Below are 26,840 nucleotides of genomic sequence, written 5' to 3' on the forward strand. Positions count from 1 at the left end.
AGCAACCAAATACAACTTATCCCACTTCATCCATCTCATTATTAAATTGAGTAACAATTGCGTCTTGCCGGATCCAGATGGTCCGATGATAATCATCCGGATCGAGTTTGGTAACGCTGCAACATGCTTAACTGGTTCTCTTGTTTTAGTCGCCGAAAAATCAATTATATTCATATCTCTATACATAAATTATGGATCTATATTGTGTGAAGTGTAGAGTACGTACTGGCACAAATGATATGACAACCGTTACGACAAGAAATAACAGATCGGCGCTTACTGGCAAGTGTGTACAATGCGGTACAAAGAAATTTAGATTTATTTCTATTAGACCCGGAGATGTTTTAAAAAAAAGCGAGGAGGTGACATCGCAGCCAAATTGGCAAAACTCCCCGGAACACCGTGGGCAAAGTATCCAGGAGAAAAACACCTCCCAGGATATAACTACTGTGGCCCCGGAACACGATTAGATATTAGACTCGATGATCAAAATCAGCCCAAACCCGGTGAGTATCCAATAAACGCTATCGATAAGGCGTGTCATGCTCATGATGTTGCTTACAAAAGTAGCGATCTGCAACAGCGTCATATCGCGGATGTAAAATTAATTCACGCATTAAATGCTATTCCTGATAAATCCGTCAAAGAAAAATTGGCCTCATGGTTGGTAAAATCGGCTATGAAAGGTAAATTAATGATTGGAAGCGGAGCTTCTGGCGCTGGTAATTGAAAACGATAGCGTTTATAATAACAACATGGAATCCATCTATTATTCTCCGAGAGGATACTGGAAGGGGAAGGCCGCAATTGGTAAGCTTGCAAGCGCTGCAAAGGTAACAAAGACCACTGCGGCTAATTGGTTATCCAAACAGGCTATATGGCAAATCTATCTACCACCGCCTAAACAAATCAACTTCTCGCGCTTTGATGTCAGCGTACCTAATGAAGTTCATCAGGCTGATATACTATTTTTGCCGCATGACAACGGTTACAAATACGCGCTAACCGTAGTTGATGTTGCGAGTCGATACAAACAAGCGGAGCCGTTAAAAACAAAGTCGGCAACTGAAGTAGCCGCTGCGTTTGAAAGAATTTATCGAAGCGGCCCTCTGCGCTGGCCAAATCTATTACAAGTTGATCCTGGTAGTGAATTTCGCGGCGCTGTTTTATCAACGCTAAAACATCATAGCGTCGCGATACGACGAGGTCATACTGCGCTACATCGTGATCAGGCAATTGTTGAACGATTCAATCGGACTCTCGCTGAACGGTTATTTGGATATCAATACGCGAAGGAATTCATCCAAGAAAAACGATCTCGAGAATGGGTCAAAAGGTTGCCAGGTGTAATTGCAGCGTTAAATAACGAGATTACCCGAGCAATCAACATGAAGCCCAGCGACGCGATTAAATACGAGTATATACCCGGAAAATTAAAAATAAATAGCGTTTCTAAGCCGATTCTTGGCGATGTCACTGTTAGATATCTATATGAACCAGGAGAGCTTGAAGGCGGTAAAAAAAGGGCTACCGATCCTATTTGGAGTGTTACCACACATAACATATCAACGATAACACGATCAACTGGTAGACTACCGATCTATAGACTGGATTCAACTGCTCCTCAGCGCGGATTTACACGCGAGCAACTACAAGTGATACCTAACGATACTCAATTACCCCCGCGTGGTCTTAACTAGCGCCGTTGCGTCTATTACACTCAAGACAGGTCAACCTCACATTGTTTTTGACATGACCGAGACTGTTATCGATCCTATCCACGGTAAATTGGCGAGTGTCTTTATCCGAATAACGCCAACTCATTATACAATTGCAACTCGCGCAGTGATTATTCTGTTGTTGTCGTAGCGAGATTATTAATTCGGCATCAATATCAAAACGCCGCTGTTTTTTTTTATCCTGTTGGCGGTAACCCGAGAGTTTTCTATTAATGACGCTTGCATCGATGGTGACTTTGTCGCCGGCTTCGTCAGTGACTCCGTCACCGGCTCCGTCAACAACAATTCTTCGAAGCTGATTTATCCTTCGTACTCTGGACACTGCAAGATAGACTAGATTCGACCATTCGATGCGATTATCAACTATCCAAACAATTGTGTCCGTGATGGTTAGTCCCTGCGAGGAATGTATTGTTGTTGCGTATCCTAGCGTCCACGGGGATTTATCAGCACGTAGCGCGTCCTCGACGACGCTGATATCAACGAGCACGATATCATTCAGCACGAGAATTTGTTTTTTTGTCCCCGACGCTGTCGAGGCTGGAATCTCAACTTCAATGTTCTGCCGCCGTGTGTCCGCGGGTCTATAACACAACGGCACTGGGCGCGTTGGAAACTTTTCCTTATGCAACGTAAACAACCTCCGCTGAAGTGTGTCTCTGACTATCTTTCTACTCGCTACAATCAAATCGTTTGGTCTCCATGTTTCCCAGAATTCATTTAACGGCGTTTCCGGAATCACCTCGCGAATTATTTCACATTGAATTCTATCCGGCTGTAATCTGATTAATTTCTTAACCCCGCGCAGTTGTTCATCAAGTGCTCGGTAATCAGTATCGGTTTCTTCATAATAGTCCACAAAACCCCTTAACCAATCATGTGGACCCTCGCCGACAAATGGTGGTGGTTGGCCATGGTCCCCACACATGATTACCGCTGTATTCGCGCGCAGCAACCACTCAAGAAACATTTGTAAAGTATCTAACGAAACAGTACATATCTCATCCCAGATGATAATGTCGGGAATAAATTTTTCACCCATTCGATCAGGAGTCCACTCACCGCCGCTGTATCGAAAAAAGCTGTGATAAGTAACGGCGTCAACATTTCGTTGTTTTATTTCTCGCGCTAGTCTGTGGGTCGGTGTAAGCACGATTATACTTGCCCGCGTTCGAAATAATTCAATTGCCCGAGTCGTCTTTCCTGACCCGCCACAGCCGCTTAAATAAACCGTCTTGTGTCTACAAATTGGATCAGAACACGATGGTGCATTAGACCATTCTGACAATTTATCACCGCGTAAGTAGTCGTTCTCAACGGTGACATCTGCTGACGGGGAATAATCGCGTCGTATTTCTTCTTTAATTCTCCATGTACCCCAACTCTCGTCCGGACTAGTAAACTCGGCTACGTTTCCCTTATACGCTACGTCTATATAAAATGAATCAACGGCTACTCTAACCGCGGTATCGGGGAATCTATTTATCATCGAGAATAAATTGATAGCGGCATAACCCAGCATAGACGCCCTCAAATGTGGATACGCGGGGCTGTCTCCATCGCTGTAGGAAACAACTGTACCCAACTTTGTTCCATTGGACAAGAAAGCTGTTTTGCAGTTCACGTATCTATTTTTTGCCACTGCGTCCTTGATTACGAAATCATATTCTGCGTCATCTATAATCAGCCGTGAGCAATATCGTTTGTAGTCGTGGTTTTTTCCACCTTGTGTGAACTTACCAATTATTCTTCTACCGAGATCTTTTGCCTCGTGGTTTCGTTGGTTAAATATCCTCCTGGACCATTCGATGATATATTCCTCGTCGGCATCAATGTGTTTTCTGGACTCGTCAATTATGCTATCTAGACGCTCCGGTTCTGGTAACCAGACTTCAGTCTGCGCCCGGTATGATATAATCGCGTCACTGACAATCAACGAAACTAGCATTTTACAATCAATCATATACCGTAGCAGCGCTATTGGCAGCCACTTCTTTTCAGTCATGTGTCTACCGATCCAAATATAGCAACAGCGATGAAGTCCTGCTGCGAATTCAAATGATACTATGCGAGCGAATCCGGTTAAATCAAAATCAGGCAGTGGTCCATTAATAGCAACACGAGTCATTTCATGTCTGGGGTGTCCAAATCGTTTGAAATACTCAGCGGTGGATCCATACCCGAGAAAACTCGCTGGATAACAGGCAACCATATCAACCGAGATCATAGCGTCGCGGTTGTATTCAGTGTTCCATAGTCCACCGTGATAGTATTCCAAACAACTGGATTGTACATCCGGCAGAAATTCCTTGCGCGTTGGTCTCCACGCATTTTTCCTTGCTGCAACATGAGCTACAACCGATGGAATCGTAAAACAATTTGTTAGCAGTTGTTCATCATGCTCTTCAAATTCCATGGCGGTTTTTTTCATCCTGTTGTGAAATGCTTCAGTGCGATATAATTCGCCGTTTGGTCTTACAAACTGATCAAAGGTATCCGCATCGTTTTCAGCGCTGCGAAGTAACCACACTGATACAGGGTCGTTTTTACACAAGTAGGCAATAGCATCAAATAGTTTCCTCTCCGCGAGAAAACCATCCCGGGAGAATTGTTCTCCCAGGAATTCTTCGGGTATATACTTTACTGTTCTATCCCGTGGAAATATTGTGATCGCGGGCGTCCATGCGTGTTCGTTATGATCAATAATTTTGATTGGGGCTCCCTTCGATTTATACTTCGATTCGTATAATACTTCACCGGTTATCGTTGTAACGGTTATTGGAAATCTCAGCGATGTTTCTAATCTCGCTATGTCGCTGATGGTTGCTCCACGCTCTTTTACGGTTAGTTCCCACTGGTTGATTTTGCTACGTCGTAAATCAGTCAATTTGTTTCCTCGACACGCATTTGTAAAATGCTCTATTATTCGTTCTGCTACACAATTTATCCCAGTTGACTGTTTCATCGGTTTCAGTTTTCCGATATCAGGTTTCTTATTTAACGGGTATATTCCATAAACAACTGCTGTTTCAGGATACGCTCGTTCATAGTATGGTTTGTCAATTCCGGTTAACAGCCCCGGCTTGGAGTCGCGGCTGACAGTGACTGTTTTCATGTCGCTGAGAACTGGTTCAAATTTATCACGTATGATCCAATCGCCTGATTCCACCCGGACAATAAATTTTACTCTGAAGAAATATCTTTTACCGTCAAGTTGTGATATTATCATTGCTGCGCGGTTGTCGTTCATGGTAGCATCAACAACACCATCAATTCGAAATGTTGACCAACTATGAGATGCACCATCAAGCTTGAATTCATTGATACAATCGCGTATTTTATTCAACAGGGTTTTATCGTTTATTAACGCTTTTGGTGTGTCCTTGAGGACTCTATCGAGATTGAACTTAATATTTTTCCAGGGCTTAATTACTGCTAATCTCTCAAACTCATCCATATAATTAAAACAAGTATTTAAATGAAAGAATATAGTATAATGAATCACTGCAAATGGTTGATGATTGGGTCGACAACCCCGTGCAATAAATCATGCAGAGGTGAATTCTGCGGGTATCATTTACAAAGCGTTCGTAATGGTTCTCTTGGCCCCCTCCCGTGCTTGGTTTGTCACGTCGGTGTAAGAGGAAAATCGCAGTTGTGTATTAATTGTGGCGGAAAGCGATACAGGGAACTAAAACGCTATTATGACAAGCGAATTAAAAACGCCGTCATTGACCCCACCGCCGATTTCGTCATTAAAACCCCCCAAGACTACGTTGAAAGATTCATAATTAAACCAAATAATAAATTAGACAAATAGTATTATTATACAAATGGACCAAGAATTTCAGCCGCATCCTGTGTTCGTCAGTTACGAGGCGTCTCGCGACGGCATTGTTAGAAACCGCAAACTGAAGAAGCCGGTTGGTACCGTAAATAATCACGGGTATTTAATGTTTGGTGCCGGAAAGAAGAAATATCTCTGTCACAGAATCATCTATGAATGTTTTCACGGATTAATCGAGAATGGGCTTGTTATTGATCATATTAATAATAATAAGACTGATAATTCTCTTACAAACTTGCAAGCCATCTCTCAGAGTGAAAATAGTAAAAAAGGCCAAACCGGTAAATACCCAAAGAAAGCAAAACCCGTAAAGTCATTTGATACAACAACTCACGAGGAAAAAATATTTCAGTCGATGAATGAAGCCAGTAGATACTTTGACATTTGTATCGCCTCAATACGAAAAGTAGCAGAACGAGTATATCAAACAGCAATCTCAAAAAAGACCGGGCATAGAATTCGATTTTCATATGTAGATACGAAGTCACCGGCGCCTATGGCGCTGACGAGGTCACGTCTAACGAATTATTAAACACCTCGGGATTGATACACGGGGTTCATTTTTTTAATTTAAAAACAAGATGTTTTATAAGAATAATGAATATCGAAGACATCAATAATATATTAGCCGAGATTTCAAAATTAAAAAATCAAGGAATTGAATTATCTGATGGTCTCGACAGTGAAAAAATATTATCCGATTATGAAATTATTAACGAACAATCGAAACGGGGGCGTTTTACCCTGGCCCGCGAGTATTTTTTTATAAAACGATTACAACATACGATCAATGAAAACTTGTACCACAATGACGCAAATGCATTCATTGGACTATTCACTGCCGTTGAAATAATACGAAAAAAACTTGGACGTGTTTATGAACGACGCAGGGAGATTTCTAGTAAAATCAAAAACATTAGAAGAATTATAGACGGAGTCTCCGGCGAGAAATTAGAAATTGCTTCGCAATTGCAATAATGGTAGGCGAATCACTTACTACTCGGCTAGCCAGAGAGCGGCTAGCAGCGCTTAGAAAGTTCATACCGTTACGAGACAGGGTCCGAGAACAACTTCAAACGCGGCAGCAAATGCAAACCGATTTTACTGTTGGAAGCGAACAACTCTTTGCCCCGGTAACTAAAGCGACCAAAGATGTTACGGCGGCAACTGTACCCGTTCTTGGTGCGCTTGAAAAGATAGCGGCTCAGACCGAACAAACAAAAAGGTCTTTAGAAACACTTCCTGCAAAAATAGCGGCTGCTACAACACGGAGGCCGCCACCACTCGCTGTGATGGAACCACAAGAACCTTATGTTACAATGGCCGACGAAGAAGAACTAGGCGCTACTGCGAAAAAACCAGAAGAAGAAATACCCGAAGAAACACCAGAAGAAGAAATACCGGAAGAAAAAGAGGGGAATATACCCCGTATTGTACTCAAGAAGAGCACAATAGATGAAATTAGAGGCTTCAGCAGCAGGGAAGAATTAATTAATTTTGCTGCCAACAATTTTGCTAAGAGCATACGAGATAAGAAGCATATCAATAGCGGTTACGAGAAAAATATAAAGTCGTTAAAGGACTGGGCAAGAATAGTGTATTTAGCGAGTAAACATAAAGAAGCATTACCACATCGTAGTAAATCCGATTACGACGCATTCCACAAGGAAGTTAAGAGTATAACACCAAAAAAAGGAAAAGGATACCCTGTTGGTAAAGAATCCTACGGCGTTACCTGCCCTGGTAGTGTTCTCAGTGATATATCACGGCTAGAGGTACTAATTGGAGGAAAACGAGCCGGAAATAACTCTCCGGAAATAATCAATGAAGCCGCTGATATTTGCAAGCGGTTATTTGCAGGCGGTATTATGGACATTAATGCATATCGAACGCTCATAGACGAACTCGTGGATGATTAATTGGAAAACTGGTGTTTTTAATAAGGATGATCATACACTACAACCATGATAAACCAGTACTCGTCTACGTGGTAAACTCGCGATTGCCTGTTTACCGCGCGTACTATGGAGATGGTCTCGGTAGCACCATTGCGGGGTTATTTACAAGAATGGCTCCAAAAGTAGCGCCGTTAGCCAAACAATTAGGGATGAAGGCTATTGATGTTATTCGTGATAAGGGAATTAGTGCTATTGGAGATGTTGCCGGAAAGGCGCTTTCAGCCGCGCGGGACAAACTAATGTCGTTGGTGAAATCCAGGAGAAAAAAACAGAAACCATCGGTAATGCCATCAACGACAGTGATGCCTGCAAATGTCAGTAAAGTAATAAATAACGCCGTGGAAGAAAAACTAGAGTCGTTGGCGACGAAGCCATCAATGGCTGAGCCATCCGCCGATGCGGCAACCAACGCGCTCATGAACGCGATAGCGGGGAGTGGTTTAAATTCAAAGAATTTACGACGAAAAAATCGCAATTGAAAACATCAACATGATAAATAATAGAATGTTTGCGCGAACCGCTGATCCCGCGTTTGATATGGATGCCCCAGTGCGCAGGGATGATTCTGTCCGTGATTATCAATATTATTCTTATTATGCAGCGCAACCTGACCTACGATCGCGAATTGAACTTCAAGTCCAAGATACCAGTAAATATTTTCTGCCGTGTGAAGCGTTTATCGAAATTGAGGGAGAACTTGTGACAAATGCTGCCGATAATGCACCATACGCAGATGACCATCGTGTTCGAGTTGGCTTCGTCAACAACGGTATCATGGCGTTATTTGAGAGCGCCAGATATCTTATTGACGGGCGAGAAATTGAATCAATAGAACGCGAGGTTGATGTTGCAACGACGATAATTGGGTTAGCGAGATACTCGGATGATTATACAAGATCGGCGGGCCCATCTATAATGTTCGCAAAGGACTCCACCGATAACGCTGATCATATTCAGTATATCAACGTGCTAGCGAAGGAAAATGTCGCAGGTGATCAGGCTGAAGCAGCCAATCCAGATCGCAGAGCAAAACCAGGCGCTGATTTCAATATTATAAAAAGTCTTAACGGTAATTACAATATGGGATTCGCAACACGAGTAGGAATGTTGCAAGGACCACGCCGACAGTTTTCATGCGCGATTCCACTCCATCACATATTTGGATTCTGCAGAAATGTCAGAAAAGTTGTCTATGGGGCTAAGCATACAATCGCGCTGACGCGAAGGGGCGATGATAACAATGCAATATGGCGTGCTGCTGGCGTCGCTGCCGGTAAAGTCGTTTTAACTAAAATGGCATTGTGGATGCCGGTGCTGACTCCATCAGTTACCACGGAAGCACGATTGTTAGCATTTATGGAACAGGGAGGGAAATCGTTGTTGAGTTGGCTAGCGGTAACAACTGATGCTAAAGAGGATAACGTCGCCGATACGTTTACATGGCACCTAGCATCAAAACAGGGTGTTTCAGCCCCGCGTCATATATTCATAGCGCTACAGAATAGGGAACGATTGGGCAGTCAAGAACGCAGCCATATGATATTTGATCGATTAGGAGTCAGGGATGTTTCGCTGAGAATAAACGGACAACAGGAACCATCCGAGGATATACAGCTTAATTACGACAACAACCATATCGCACGTGTGTATCATCGATTGCTGTCATACATGGGTCGTGATCAAAACGTCGACACTGGTTTGCAAATATCACAACTTGATTTTAAAAAACTGTATCCGATTTATTATTTTTCATTGGAACATCTTGATTTAACGAGACAATCCGTCGTTGATATACACTTCCGAGCTCGTATAGCCCCGGGTGGTGTTAATTACAGAGCGGTTGCTGTCATTCTCAGCGATAAATCAATGCTGTTGGAAGGTGTTGGTGGACGAATGAGAATCGTTGATGCGCCAGTGGAAAACATGTAATTGAAAGCACAAACGCGTTTACAATAAAATGTCGTATAGTGTCGTCAGTGTAGAGTTGACTGATGGTCAAGTCAAAAAATTACGATCAAAGTCGGCTAAACAATGCGGAACCACAATAACGCTGAAGTCGTCACAGATGGCAGGTGGTAATCATAAGATATCGTTGACGGCACGTCAAATAAAACATTTCAATAATGCGATGAAGAATAAAAAGGGTGTTCAAATAGATTTTTCAGCCGCAGCGATTAAAAACATGGAAAAGACCGGTGGGATATTTCCGCTGTTAGCTGCGATTCCAGCGTTGATTGCCGCGGCCGCACCAGCAGTGGCTAAGGCGGCGGCGTTAGGAGCCGTTGGTACCGCGGCGGGGATGGCATTGAAGAAGGCAACCGGGAAAGGCTACAAAAAAAAACGACCCGTAGCCGGAAAGGGTCTAAGACTACCGGGAACCCCGTATTCATGGTACTCGGGAAAGGGTCTAAGACTACCGGGAACCGTTTATTAACGCAAGAGTCTATGACTCCTGAGTCAATGACTCCTGAGTCTATGACTCCAATGTCTAATTTTGATTTAATAGACGCCGCAAACGCGCTAGCGATAAAAAACTTCAGAGGTGTTTTTATGAGGGATCAATTGCCGGCGGCACCAAGGAATATTGAAACCGGCATAATTAACCTCGATGGGTCCTCCGGAGCGGGAACTCATTGGGTTGCGTACGCGATTGATCCGCGCGCGATCGTCTATTTTGATTCATACGGGTTAGCCCCGCCGAAAGAGTTCATGCGGTATGTCCGGGCGTGTTCAGCCCGGGCGTGTTCAGCCCGGGCGTGTTCAGCCCGGGTTTTTTATTCCACGCTGCCAACACAGCAATTGAGTGACCCACCGATATGTGGCCGTGAGGTATTGAACGTACTCGCGGCGATTTCATCATCGCGGAAACCACCTCATGTGGTTGTAAACGAATACACTAGTGGGGTCGTAGAAGCTCAACGGATTTTAGAGAATAACATTTACAATAACGATGATTGATATTTGGGGACGACCGGTTTCGGCGCTGAAAGAATCCACGGAAACGGCCGCCGCCGACATAAAAAAACTAATTGAGGATGAAATCGCTGATACGTTGAACTTAACCAGTGTTGACCCAGATGAAATAGTTGTATTTCAAGACCGCCAGGGTAAATTGAAATCTAGTAATGTGTCGCTGGATGACGTTTTAATACGACAGCGTGATGCCGCCGAGAACACCATCGCGTTGTATACCGGCGACGGACTACTCAAACCGGGTAGACATATAGTGGAGATAGAGAATACGATAGAATTAATCCAAGACGGTGTTATAAGGTTGAATAGATCAATAATCGAACTCGAAGGGCATGTGAAAGCAACTATCGATAGATTTTTTGGGTACCCGATAGTATTCGAACCAAATCTTGCAACAATAAAAAATACTATTTTGGAGTTTACGACGCTGTCGGGCCAATTTTACACGTTACGAAAAAATGTTAACAGGATCGATGACAACTTTGATAAATTCCTTGGTAAAAAAAATACCAAGCCGGATGAAATCACAATAACTATAAATGATATCACTGCGTATGGACAGGAAATAGAAACAATCAAAACTGATGTTGAAGCGAACAAAAAGGGTGTGGACGCGCATGAACGGGAAATAGAAATAATCGGCGCTAATGTTGCAACGATCATAAATAATGTAGACTCGCATGGACGGAAAATAGAAACAATCAAAACTGATGTTACAACGATCATAAATAATATGGACGCGCATACACAGGAAATAGGAACAATCAAAACTGATGTTGAAGCGAACAAAAAGGGTGTGGACGCGCATACACAGGAAATAGGAACAATCAAAACTGATGTTGAAGCGAACAAAAAAAATGTAGACGCGTATTGGCGGGGAATAGGATTAATCAAAACTGATGTTGCAGCGAACAAAAAGGGTATAGACGTACATACATATGAAATAGGAACAATCAAACTTGATGTTGCAGCGAACAAAAAAAGTATGACCGAGAATACACGGGAAATAGAAACAATCAAAACTAATGTTGCAACGAACAAGAATAATATAGACGCGCATTGGCAGGAAGTAGGAATAATCAGAACTGATGTTGAAGCGATTAAAGACGGGCTACCGAGAGTAGCAGAGCAATTCGAAAAAATAAAAATCCCTCATGAGAACATCATCAACACAGTATACACAATTCGGCATGGATCATTCGATTGGACTTCTACACAGAATACAGTAAATATCACCGCAACTGTTAAGGGCATTTATCGATTGACACTGGTTTCAATGATGCAGTTTAATATATTATCGTCGAGTTCATCCGGGTTTAACAATACAATATCAACAATTATAGACAAGAACGCAACTGAACAGTTTACAATTTATGCCGTTGATAGAAATCTAGCCCGGGCAAACATTACATGGTATGTGGAATTTGTAGCGAATCTAAGTAATTAAAAACACTAGTTCTTTTAAAATAAAAATGACCACCAAGGAAGTTGAATCAGAGGTATCACCGACGTCACATCAATATCGATTCGATACCGCAAAAGAATTTTCCGCGAACTTGAAAACGCTTTCCGAACAATACCGTGTAAAAATAAAAAAATACCGTCGTAAAATAACCGCCATCGACGCGGTCGTGTACTCGGTGTCGGGTATAGTAGCTGGCGCCGGTGTTATTTTATCCACGGTGACCACGATAACCCCGATCGCTGTTCCAATCGCTGTCTCCGCAATGACAACAGTTGCTGGAGTTGCCAACGCAATCACTAGGAAGATATCATCGTGTTTTCAGAAAAAACTCAACGAGTATACAGTAAAACATCAAATAGTATCCGACGCATACTCGAAATTATCCGGGTTGATCTCGTTATCGATTGATAATTTGTTCGTATCCGATGTTGAATTCTCCACGATGGTCCAGTTATATAGCTCCGCGATGTCAAAAATCGAGGATTTTCAACTGGAAGCCGAAACCACCTGGTTGTTAAAATTAGACACTAAAAACAACGAATAATAATAATGTCGCTGAACCCCGAAGGGTCTCAATTACTTCAGCGGATCGCGGAGAACACCACTCCGGTACAAACAAGTATGATATCGATAACATCAACGAAACCCGAATTCAGTGTGAACTTCCCATCACCGGTTCCAGTAAAGGAAATAGCGCTGGCAAAATTGCGAATATATCACAGTTGGCCTAATATCCGAGCGGACGCATTTAACGGACAACAACCTAATAACTCGCTGGTTTTTGCACGGACAAATAAACCCGATGGGACCCCAAACTGGGAGGAGGTTACAATACCAACTGGGTCATACCAAATAGAGCAAATCAATAAAGAATTTCAACGCAGGATAAAATCGATCACAGGAAAGGAATCAAAAATCGCTATTACGGTTCATGAACCGACGTTATCGTCGACGATTGAAATAAGCACACCGGGGTATATGGTTGATATTTATAACAGTTCAATAAGAACCATACTAGGATGGCCTGAGAATCCACCCGCGGACACCCCCCCATCAACTATCCTCAGACACGATAACGGAGATGGTGGTAGGCATATTGCTCCATACAACGTAAATATCGCATCAGTGATAGCGATCAATCTAGTGTGTGATGTTATCGAAGGGAGTTATCAGGTGGATACCAAGCAATCAAATCAAGCTCAACAGGGGTATATCCTTTATTCGTTTTCACCAACAGCCCCTCCGGGATTTTTGATCATTGAGAGTCCGATTAATCCGGTCTATATGCGATGCCATGATCGGTTTTTAACGAGAATTAATTTCAGACTTACCGATCAGTCAAATAACCTAATTGATCTGCAAGAGGAGGAGTTAGTGATCACTCTGTTTGTAAAATCATAGCAGCAGAGGGGGCGATGACATCGACGCGGTCGTCGATGTGCTTACCGGACGCTGACGACGCTGGGGATCGGCGCGCAGAAGGTGTTAATTAAACCAAATGACGACGCGACGATCCCCCAACGACGTCGTCGTTTTTTTTTTACCAGGCGCTGACGACACTAGATCGTTGAGTGCAGAAAGTAATAATTAAGCAAAATAACGATTGGACAAAATGTCCGATTCGCCCCCTCTGCTGCTTATCATGATAGGTTCCTCTTTATGGCAGGTGTATTCAGAATAAACATTAACATGTTATCATGTTTACTTGGTCTAGAAAAATAAAAATGCATTTAAAAAACAATCATTTAATTATACTGCATATTTTTTTATAATTACAATTGTAAAATCAATAATTATTGCCTCTGAAAATAATCATTTTTCACAGTATTGGTCACTTAACTTCAGACCTGACTTGAAAAATTAGAATGATATACAAAAGTTTGCTTATTTACGCACCAACAAGTGGCCAGCATTAAAGAATTTACAAAAAGATTACATAGAACTGAAATACACAAATGTTTAAAACCAACTTCAAAATCTGGCTTTAGTGTGTCCATAAAAATGGATCACTTACATATTTGTGGTGTTAATGTTACATTTCTTTTTCTCCTCAGTTTATGGTTTAACCACGAATGCTCTATGTGATACTTCTGAAGAGTCTTTAGTTAGAATTTTGTTTCTTCCAGGTTATATACAGTTAATAAAGAACTCCTGATTAGCCTCAGGGAGATTTGAAATATTTATCACTTTTTTTAAACTAATTTTTATATTTTGAATTAGAAAGTCTCCTTGACGACCACAAAGGTTATAACGTGTATGCTACAGGGTGTTATAAACATGTATGCCACATTAGTAACAATATTGCAGGTTACATATTTAAATAGGATAATCACAACTGTGAATTTTTCCAGAAATTGCAGATTCTTTATTGAGTGAGGATTGTGGAATTTCTTTAAAATTATGGAATTTTATATCAAGCTTTTAGCCTCTAAAATTTTTAAAGGGTTGAGCTTCTTAATTCTACAATACAAGTAGCACAGCTGTCCTTACAATGGTTTGGGACCTGTGGCATGACTGAGAGGTTTCAGTCTAAAATGTAATCAAGATTTTCACAGTACCCTGATGTTGCAGGATGGACAGGGGAGGGAAGAGATGCATAATATAAAATGTTGCATGATGGACATGGGAACGGGAAGAGATACGTAATATGAAATGTTGTGTGATGGACAGGAGGAAGGGGAGAGATGCACAACATGAAATGCTGCGTGATGGACAGGGGAAGGGAAGAGATGCATAGTATAAAATGTTGCATGATGGATGGGGGGAACGAGAAGAGATGCAAAATATAAAATGTTGTGTGATGGATGGGGGGAATGGGAAGAGATGCATAATATGAAATGCTGTGTGATGGATGGGGGGAATTGGAAGAGATGCACAACATGAAATGCTGCATGATGGACAGGGGAAGGGAAGAGATGCATAGTATAAAATGTTGCATGATGGATGGGGGGAACGAGAAGAGATGCAAAATATAAAATGTTGCATGATGAACGGGGGGAATAGGAAGGGATGCATAATATGAAATGTTGTGTGATGGATGGGGAGAACGGGAAGAGATGCATAATATGAAATGTTGTGTGATGGACGGGGGAAACGGGAAGAGATGCATAATATAAAATGTTGCATGATGGACGGGGGAACGGGAAGAGATGCATAATATGAAATATTGTGTGATTGACGGGGGGAATTGGAAGAGATGCATAATATGAAATGCTGTGTGATGGACAGGGGGGAACGGGAAGAGATGCATAATATAAAATGTTGCATGATGGACGGGGGAACGGGAAGAGATGCATAATATGAAATATTGTGTGATTGATGGAAGGAATTGGAAGAGATGCATAATATGAAATGTTGTGTGATGGATGGGGGGAACGGGAAGAGATGCATAATATAAAATGTTGCATGATGGACAGGGGAACGGGAAGAGATGCATAATATGAAATGTTGTGTGATGGACAGGGGGAGGAAGAGATGCATTAATTGAAATGCTGCATGATGGACAGGGGGAAGGGCAGAGATGCATAAAGTGAAATGCTGCATGATGGACAGGGGGAAGGGAATAGATGCATAATATGAAATGCTGCATAGGGGACAAGGGAAGGGAAGAGATGTATATATTAACACATTAATCCCTAGCGACGACTTAATGGGGCAGGAGGTAGTAGCCTACTGCCGAGCTCTGTTGCATCATGGTCATGCCTGACACACTAAAGTGGGTGGTATTAGAGAAAGGTAGACAGATGTAGCTCTACAATGATACCAAATAATCTAAAATATCTAGTTACACTACAAAATATAGATAAAAAACCTCATTTTTTGGACCCAACTTATTTTAACCCAAAATTTAACTGTGGTCGGAATCTGATTTTGTGTTCGGATTTTAGACTTTTTGGTCTCAGATCTAAGGCAAACCAGTATGAACTGCAAACAGACAGATGAGCCTTTGCAAAAAGTAGGATAAGATGGGCATTTGGAATAAAGAGTGGTCTCCATACAAAAATAATGGCTCTGTTTAGCAACAAAAAAAAAGAACTCCAACTTTTACCCTTCTGCTCATGCGCGAGTCAAATAGCCAATGAAAAATGATGTTTCTAACACAACTAGGCAGTATATTATTGAAAGATGACCGGGGATTTGGTGTTTTTGAGTCTATTCAGAAATAGCTTTCAAAATGTGTTTCCTACTTGATTTTCAGGCCAAAATGACAAAAAGCTCATGGGGTTAATGTGTTAATGGGCACAGGAGGAGGAAGAGATGCATAATATGAAATACTGCTTGATAGACGGGGGAAGGGAAGAGGTGTATAATATTAAAGGGCACAGCTAGCTTACTTTGAAATTTTTCTTGGTTACAAATGCATTCATGGAATCATATCTGGTTATTTCCCCCATAAAACAAAATAACAATATCACATATAATCTGAGGTTCAAAATAATATTCAAATTCCAAAACCAAACATATCATTCAAAAGAAGTTTTCAGTACTTGGGTGACATGTCCTGGAACTCTTTGCCATCCTATGTTAAGGATGCACAGAGTTGGCAAGAATGTAAATCTAAATACAGATATGTGATAAATGGATAATCACTGTTTTATTTTGTCTTATTCTAATTCATTCTGTCTTTTTATTCTATGTTGGTAAAGCATTATGTTACTGTAAATATACCTTTCCTTGGTTTATTAGAAGACCTCATGGGAGACTAGCTTGAAGCTAATTGTGCAACAATTTGTAAATATAGAATTATAATTATTATTAACACCTGTACATTCCAATTATGATATCTATCCCTCCCTAGGGATTGGGATTTATTACACTACTTAACATTTTTCACAGAAAAACTTAACTATGCAGGAGGATGGGGGTATGTGCAGATGGAAGTATGTGTACTGATTCTTTGGGTCACATAAATAAAAATAATTCCTTACTGGGTTAGGAAATTATGCCCTTATAGATGAACTTTTACCAAATACTGAAACAAGATTTTTATATGACCTTGACCTTTCAAGGGGGCAGAGGAAGGACAAGAAATGTAATGAGTTAAAAGAGTAGTGTTGACTGATTCTACTGTCCAAGTAAGTCAACAATCTCTATAAGAGATTGTGAGACGTGACTATACAGAAAAAGTTTCAATGGCCTTGACATTTTTTGGACGGTGCATGTAGGAATAAAGTACTAATGCTTCCTGCTTATTATATTGTCTAAGTATGAATACAATCCAACAAAGGGTTAGAAAGCTATGACCACTGAATGAAAATTTTAAAGATGACAGTGCCTTTTTTGTATAAAGAATGTGATACACATGTCTTCCCTTTCACAACTGAGACAATAATGGCTCATAGTTTTTGCAACTGTACCTGCTAAGGAAAATGTAAATGAGGTGATTTATCTGCTAAGGTAAATGTAAATGAGGTGATTTACCTGCTAAGGTAAATGTAAATGAGGCGATTTACCTGCTAAGGTAAATGTAAACAAGGTGATTTACCTGCTATGGTAAATATAAATGAGGTGATTTACCTGTTAAGGTAGATGTAAACGAGGTGATTTACCTGCTAAGGTAAATGTAAATGAGGTGATTTATCTGATATGGTAAATGTAAATGAGGTGATTTACCTGCTACAGTAAATGCAAATGAGGTGATTTACCTGCTAAGGTAAATGTAGATGAGGTGATTTACCTGCTATGGTAAATGTAAATGAGGTGATTTACCTGCTATGGTAAATGTAAATGAGGTTATTTACCTGCTTTAGTAAATGTTAATGAGGTGATGTACCTGCTAAGGTAAATGTAAATGAGGTGGTTTACCTGCTAAGGTAAATGTAAATGAGCTGATTTACCTGCTAAGGTAAATGTACATGAGGTGATGTACCTATGGTAAATGTAAATGAGGTTATTTACCTGCTTTAGTAAATGTTAATGAGGTGATGTACCTGCTAAGGTAAATGTAAATAGTGATTTACCTGCTAAGGTAAATGTAAATGAGGTGATGTACCTGCTAAGGTAAATGTAAATAAGGTGATTTGCCTGCTATGGTAAATGTAAATGAGGTGATTTACCTGCTAAGGTAAATGTACATGAGGTGATTTACCTGCTATGGTAAATGTAAATGAGGTGATTTACCTGCTATGGTAAATGTAAATGAGGTTATTTACCTGCTTTAGTAAATGTTAATGAGGTGATGTACCTGCTAAGGTAAATGTAAATAGTGATTTACCTGCTAAGGTAAATGTAAATGAGGTGATGTACCTGCTAAGGTAAATGTAAATGAGGTGATTTACCTGCTACAGTAAATGCAAATGAGGTGATTTACCTGCTATGGTAAATGTAAATGAGATGATTTACCTGCTATGGTAAATGTAAATGAGGTTATTTACCTGCTTTAGTAAATGTTAATGAGGTGATGTACCTGCTAAGGTAAATGTAAATGAGGTGGTTTACCTGCTAAGGTAAATGTAAATGAGCTGATTTACCTGCTAAGGTAAATGTACATGAGGTGATGTACCTATGGTAAATGTAAATGAGGTTATTTACCTGCTTTAGTAAATGTTAATGAGGTGATGTACCTGCTAAGGTAAATGTAAATAGTGATTTACCTGCTAAGGTAAATGTAAATGAGGTGATGTACCTGCTAAGGTAAATGTAAATGAGGTGATTTACCTGCTATGGTAAATGTAAATGAGGTGATTTACCTGCTAAGGTAAATGTACATGAGGTGATTTACCTGCTATGGTAAATGTAAATGAGGTGATTTACCTGCTATGGTAAATGTAAATGAGGTTATTTACCTGCTTTAGTAAATGTTAATGAGGTGATGTACCTGCTAAGGTAAATGTAAATAGTGATTTACCTGCTAAGGTAAATGTAAATGAGGTGATGTACCTGCTAAGGTAAATGTAAACAAGGTGATTTACCTGCTATGGTAAATATAAATGAGGTGATTTACCTGCTATGGTAAATATAAATGAGGTGATGTACCTGCTAAGGTAAATGTAAATGAGGTGGTTTACCTGCTAAGGTAAATGTAAATGAGCTGATTTACCTGCTAAGGTAAATGTACATGAGGTGATGTACCTATGGTAAATGTAAATGAGGTTATTTACCTGCTTTAGTAAATGTTAATGAGGTGATGTACCTGCTAAGGTAAATGTAAATAGTGATTTACCTGCTAAGGTAAATGTAAATGAGGTGATGTACCTGCTAAGGTAAATGTAAATGAGGTGATTTACCTGCTAAGGTAAATGTAAATGAGGTGATGTACCTGCTAAGGTAAATGTAAATGAGGTGATTTACCTGCTATGGTAAATGTAAATGAGGTGATTTACCTGCTATGGTAAATGTAGATGAGGTGATTTACCTGCTATGGTAAATGTAAAATGAGGTGATTTACCTGCTATGGTTGTTAACCAGATGCAGGATACTAAGGCTCAAGTCTACAGTTAGCTCAGACAGCTTCAACAAATCTTCTATTGCTATTAAAAGATAAGAAGACAAAACAGGAAGTCTGTCAGATAAAAATATGGATTTTTCATTTGCAAATTTCTCCATGAATAATACAACACAAAAATGCCAGGATAAACAACTACTGTAATAAGAACAACATTTTTAACAAAATATTCAATGAATGGAAACCTTTATTTACTGTGTTAATAAATGGATCATGATTTTCTTCTAAAACTAAACCTTACTTCATTTATTCTAACATACACTTAATGACATTGTGGTTCAGGGATCATGCATGTCTGCTGTATGCAAACCAAAGAATATGAACCCATGGGTGATGGTTGAAGATCGAAAACATTTTTCCTAATTACTCCTGTCAGTACTTGCATGCAGAAAACAGTGTAAGACCCTTACTATTCCATTATCAATTAATACATACATAATCAATGGCTTACTATACAAATCAAAAAGTTTTAAAAATCTGAACTCAAGCAGCCAATCAATCAATCAAAAGTATCCTGCTTGTTGACCCCATGACCACTACTGGAGATAAAACCTAGAGGACCACAACAGTACAGGGAGAAAGAGAAGTTTGGAGTCACATAATATTCCACATTTTAAAATGAATTGGATAAACGTTTATTAAAACATAAGAGATGGAATCAAAATATGAGAAATGAAAACAAAACTGACAATAAAAAGCGCAAATAATTCATATTTAATGACGTCATGGTCCCACCAATGACTTGACCCAGAAGAAGAAGTATATGGAGAGGCATAAATGTGTGATATTATAATTTTTTTATGAAGCAAATTAGATTCAAGACTTCTAAAAATATGTCATAACTTTTTTAAGAAGTCCACATTTACTTTTTGACCCCATGGCTCTTGGAAACAAGGACAGGGTCAAGGGACATGTAGTAAAATCCATGAGATCTGTGTTGATGCAGTTCACAACATGAATTGTCTTGATAAAGTTGTTATGGAGAAAAAACTTAACTAAAATTTGTCCCCCACTCAAAGGCAAATATTGTGTCCCCATTATAATTCTTGAGTCCAAGGCTGCATCAAAGAGCAGAATTCAGAAGTTAGAATATTACAGAAGGGGAATATGTGTGTGGGCAACCCAGATGCAAGATGCCTATATCCCATGTGCTTAATTTGAGGAAAGAGCTATAATCTGTCTATAGAATTTTTTTTAGAGATTACATTATAGTGTCACTGTAAGGATGATGCTTACAAAGCATGACAGATTAATAACCACAACAGAGTCAGTACAGCAATTTCCATGACTTGGTACCCAATGAAAATTAAAATAACCACAGCACAGTCTGTACAGCAATTTCCATGACTTGATACCCAGTGAAAATTAAACTAACCACAGCAGAGTCTGTACAGCAATTTCCGAGACTTGGTACCCAATGAAAATTAAAATAACCACAGCATAGTCTGTACAGCAATTTCCACGACTTGGTACCCAATGAAAATTAAAATAACCACAGCACAGTCTGTACCCAATGAAACTTAAAAGGCTAATTGAGTTTGACTGGTTGCCCATGTATAGAACTTAAGAGTGATGAAGGAGAAAGAGCACAAGGATAAAATGATGCTAACTGTACATTAGTTATTAAAATTTCCTTGTGGTCACATTACAGTAACATTCTGTTAAGCCCTATTTGACCATTCAGCTCTTGAGGAGCATGTTATTAAACTGTCACTCAGGGACCAATACATCCTAAATTAACTGCTGTGTGCATGTGTGCTAAAACAAATGAGACTAGCTAAAATGAGAAATAAGGTTTGTAAATCTGTCTTATTTCTCTGTTGTGTTGATAAGGGAAAATATAGACAGACAGGCAGAAAGAGAGAGAAAGAAAGATGGAAGGAGAGTGAGTGAGACCTTTTTTAACAGGTTCATCTGCTTCACTACTCAAAAGTAGGACTTTCAATCTCAGGTACAAGCCAGCTGGATGGACATGCTCCTATAACATTGTTATACACAAAATGTACTTTTTTCTTAAAAAAGAACCAATGAAAACATCTCACATTTTTGTGAAACTTCCTTTTGAATCATTAGTTTAATTTTCTAATCTGAAAAAATGCAAGAGAATTATTATTTATTGCTATTTTTAGATTTGCTAGCATTTACTTATATTCCCAAAAGTCCAACAATAGTCATCTAGCTAGATAGAAATAGAAAGGCACACCTCACTCTTTTTAAAACCATCTTCACTCTACCAATTAAGTCTGCCCTGCAGTTGAAATTTAAAGTACCATAATAATGCATTGATTGCTCAAACATTGATTTTATCTTTTGATGGATTTTACAAGCATAAACCAAAAGGAAAATGTTAAGCAGGGTACTGTTATCACCATGTCCCTTTATCACTGAAACTGTCTCTGTTTGCAAGAAGCTGATCTTCTCCCACTTCATTATAAATAAACAGCTAGAATACTAGATTATCTCATTTTAATGTAAAATATAATGAGCAAATGGTACCAGTAATATCTTTCACAGCAGTGGACCACTGACCCCTGGGGGCAGTAAGGTTATTCCAAGGAAACCTGAAAGTACAACTATTATGCAAGGGTCCATATCAAATTTTTTGAAGTTAAGAAGGGGTCTTCATACTTGATAAGGTCGGGAACCAGTTTTAAAGAGTCTGTACCAGTTACAACATGGAAATGGTTCCTGCATGATGGCTACTTACCTCTGAATTTGTGCAGTATGTTTTGAACTAACAGTGGAAAATACTATAACACCATGTTAGGTACATTTTGTTTTTCGTAGCAGTCAACTTATATATTGCACAGAATCAAGAATAAGTGACAGTCAAGCATTAAATGGTTTTGCACAGCAACTGGTACAGACCCACTATGTCTAAATCTGTTAAACTGGCATGCAGCAACTCGAGCACTGTGAATGGCATATTATATGCCCTGTGTTTAACAAATCATTCTCCACTGGCACATGGAATGGTTGACTATAGAGATGATTGACCAAATAGGTCTCAATGACACTGACCATTGGCCAAGGTGTGCAATCTTGAACTAAACTTACTTTCTTATTAGACCTACCATGACCTCTGATTTTTAGACCCAGAATCTATAGGTTTCTTTATTATGCTATGCGCAAGTCATCCACAACGTTTGGTCAAGGAACTTACTCCACAACAAAAGTTACTTTGCAAAACCCATTTTGCCTTGGACCACAATGTTATTGTGCAGAAACCATTCTTCCTCTTTCAGTCATAGTGACTTTGGCTTCGACCAAAATCAACAGGATTCCTCTTTGTCCCAACTGCAAACCATTTTGGTCCAGGTAATTTGTCACATAGAACTAATGAACTTTATATTCTTTCAGTCACAGTGATCTTAATCTTTTGGACCCATAATCAATTACACTTCTTCCTTACCCCATGTGCAAGTTACCAACAAAGTTGGATAACAGCAGACAGTGGAAAACTAACAATACTGAAACCAATTTTATTCTTTCAGACAAAGAGACATATATCTTCTGTCACCAAAATCAACAGGCTTTTTCTTACTCCAAGTGTAAGTCACAGGCAAAGTTTGGTAGCTGTAGATGGTGGAAAGCTGAAGTCATAACGCAGAAACAATTTTTCTTCTTCCAGTCAGTGATCATGACCTTTCATATTTTGACCCCAAAATCAATAGGCTTCTTCTTTACTTCAAGATCATGCCATCCACGCTGCCTAGTATCTACGGCTCTTAGACAACTGGAGTCATTGTGCAGAAAAATACCCTCTGACTCATGATAGGTTTATCATAAAAAACTCAGGAATTAATGTTAACAACCTCACAAACTCAGTTTGTCATATTTCTTCTACAAGTATCTCATCATAAATTGGCTTCTCAGTAAATCTTACGTTTTGTAAACTTCTTTTCAAGAAAACAACTTTAAAACAGCAAAATGAAATAAATAAATAAATAAATAAATAAATAAATAAATAAACTACAGAATGTTGTGTTGCACAAAAAGAAATACTCACTGTATTGGCCAGGCTGACAGCATTTAAGGCTTGCTGAAGGTTCTGTTCAGGGTTCACTTCCAAGTAGGCATTAGCCAGAAGCCGCAAGGTCCGAGACTAGAACATATACAGTGTTTATCTATTAAAAATTTCGTTACATGCAATCTTCAAATGAAGTGAATTAAAGTATAAAAAAATAACATTCATGCACCACATTCTCTGCATAACAATTATATTCTTTCCTGAAAAAAGGCTCTCACTTAACCACCCAAATCAAGAAAAGCACACATAAAACCAATTTAGATGTCAAATCCCTTTGAAAGTCTAAATATGTCTTTTCCCAAATCTTATTCCATTTTGTTATTTATATTAGAAACCTAAATTAAAACACATGTTACTGTGATTTAAAAAAATTAAATTTCAATAATTAGACAGTTTGACAAAACATGTTCACAACAGTGACAAAAATAAAATGACATTGCTTGATGTTGACTGTCAAAAACAATTTGATGTGAACCTTCACCTCTTTATTTAAGATATCTCATTACTACAAGTTATAAAAACAGACTTGGAGTGACACTGCAACTTGCATTGATATTTGACTTTAAGAAGTTGGACTGAAAATTTCTTATTGAGCAGCACATAACATATTAAAATTAATTGAGCAAGTAAACTTTTATGTTATTTGCCAATAAGGGTATATTAAATTTATGTACACTTTCTGGAAAACTACAGATCTTCACTGGTGGAAATACATTTTTTCAGCTCTAATCTGCATTGAGACTTTATTGATAAGACTTCACTGATAAATGTGTTTACTAGAGGAAGCAGATTTCAACGTAAAGACTTGCTTGAGAGAATGAATTTTGTCAGTCACTATTTTTCATGGCAAATTTCTCAGTGATAAACATCTAATTTCCCGAGGTAAAAGATAAAACAGCTAATTTAAATGTACAAGAAAAATGGTTAAAATTAGTTCAATAAATTTAAAGAAGTCATGAAAATGCACCAAAAAATACCTTAAAATACTCTATAATCACTTTAAGGAAACTACAACATTGCCAAAATTAATCATATTCTCAAAAAAGAAGAGAAAAAAATGGATCTACTAATTTTACAGCAATGTTATCATGAAAGCTTACATAACTTTATCTATAAGATTGGTTGGTTGGTTAGTTGGTTGGTTGGTTGGTTGGTTGGTTTTTAATGGCACTTTGGCAACAGCATGCTGATGAAATGGGAACTAAGTGACTTTCCCACAGACACATCAAGGCAGCCAAACCAAGCTGGCTTTGCAGATATTGATATAATGACCCTTGGCTTATGAATGTGGTATTCTATCAAATGACCTATTGTGTCCCCCAACATTAAAAAAGTGTATATAACATTATGATTAAATAAAATTCTATACTTTTTTCTGATCTTTATACATACCTGATTTTTATGTCCAACTGCCTGTTTGTTTTTACCTATTTCATAGCTCTCTCTCAGCCACACAATACAGTTCTCATGCTGCTTACTTTGGAACAAGTTTACTCCAAAGTTATAACACAACATAGACAGGAAGGCACCCTGAAATCATAAATAGACATTGACATTAATCTTCTAAAGTTATAACATAACATAGAGAGGAAGGCACCCTGAAATCATAAACAGACATTGACATTCATCTAAAGTTATAACATAACATAGAGAGGAAGGCACCCTGAAATCATAAATAGACATTGACATTAATCTCAAGTTATAACAGATAAAGGAAAGCACAATGTACACAGAGAGGAAGGCACCCTTTACATAGAAAGGAAGACACTGTGTACATAGAGTGGAAGGCACCCTGAAATGATAGACAGATATTGACATTCATCTAAAGTTATAACATAACATAGAGAGGAAGGCACCCTGAAATCATAAATAGACATTGACATTAATCTCAAGTTATAACATAACATAGAGAGGAAGGCACCCTGAAATCATAAATAGACATTGACATTAATCTCAAGTTATAACATAACATAGAGAGGAAGGCACCCTGAAATCATAAATAGACATTGACATTCATCTAAAGTTATAACATAACATAGAGAGGAAGGCACCCTGAAATCATAAATAGACATTGACATTCATCTAAAGTTATAACATAACATAGAGAGGAAGGCACCCTGAAATGATAGACATTTACAATCATCTAAAGTTATAACACAACAGATAAAGGAAGGCACAATGTACACAGAGAGGAAGGCACCCTGAAATCATAAATAGACATTGACATTATTCTCAAGTTATAACAGATAAAGGAAAGCACAATGTACACAGAGAGGAAGACACCCTGTACATAGACAGGAAGGCACCCTGAAATCATAAATAGACACTGACATTAATCTCAAGTTATAACAGATAAAGGAAAGCACAATGTACACAGAGAGGAAGACACCCTGTACATAGAGAGGAAGGCACCCTGAAATCATAAACAGACATTGACATTAATCTCAAGTTATAACAGATAAAGGAAAGCACAATGTACACAGAGAGGAAGACACCCTGTACATAGACAGGAAGGCACCCTGAAATCATAAATAGACACTGACATTAATCTCAAGTTATAACAGATAAAGGAAAGCACAATGTACACAGAGAGGAAGACACCCTGTACATAGAGAGGAAGGCACCCTGAAATCATAAACAGACATTGACATTAATCTCAAGTTATAACAGATAAAGGAAAGCACAATGTACACAGAGAGGAAGGCACCCTTTACATAGAAAGGAAGACACCGTGTACATAGAGTGGAAGGCAACCTGGAATGATAAATAGACATTCACATTAATCTTCTAAAGTTATAACACAACCGAGGAAAGAAGACACCTTATACACAGAAAGGAATGATAAAGTTATAACACAACAGAGGAAGGAAGACACATAATACACTGTACATAGAAAGGAAGACACCCTGTAATGATAAATAAAGTTATAGCACAACAGAGGAAGGAAGACACCTAATACATAGAAAGGAAGGCATCTTGTAATGATAAATAAACATTCACATTAATCATCCAAAGTTATAGTACAACAAAGGAAGGCACCCGGTACATAGTGAGGAAGGTACCTTGGTGTGATGTTTATCATCCAAAGTTATAATACAACAAAGGAAGGCATCCAGTACATAGTGAAGAAGGTACCTTGGTGTGATATTTATCATCCAAAGTTATAATACAACAAAGCAAGGCACCCAGTACATAGTGAAGAAGGTACCTTGGTGTGATATTTATCATCCAAAGTTATAATACAACAAAGCAAGGCACCCAGTACATAGTGAGGAAGGTACCTTGGTGTGATATTTATCATCCAAAGTTATAATACAACAAAGGAAGGCATCCAGTACATAGTGAAAAAGGTACCTTGGTGTGATATTTATCATCCAAAGTTAT

General features: G+C 39.0%; 1 protein-coding gene across 1 annotated transcript in view; it reads right to left on the reverse strand.

The window, feature by feature from the left end:
* Window positions 1–26,840, reverse strand: part of LOC149785903 (testis-expressed protein 11-like) — a 138,938-nt gene that overhangs the window by 71,828 nt on the left and 40,270 nt on the right. The window contains exons 9-12 of the mRNA XM_089976115.1: window positions 24,849–24,986; window positions 23,436–23,531; window positions 21,323–21,404; window positions 19,370–19,451 (exon numbers count right to left, since the gene is read on the reverse strand). Coding sequence (XP_089832241.1) covers window positions 19,370–19,451; window positions 21,323–21,404; window positions 23,436–23,531; window positions 24,849–24,986 — 398 coding nt within the window. The remainder of the gene's footprint in view (window positions 1–19,369; window positions 19,452–21,322; window positions 21,405–23,435; window positions 23,532–24,848; window positions 24,987–26,840) is intronic.

This window comes from Sinohyriopsis cumingii, chromosome 12, assembly GCF_028554795.1.
Source record: "Sinohyriopsis cumingii isolate HCF-2022 chromosome 12, ASM2855479v2, whole genome shotgun sequence".
Lineage (NCBI taxonomy): Eukaryota > Metazoa > Mollusca > Bivalvia > Unionida > Unionidae > Sinohyriopsis > Sinohyriopsis cumingii.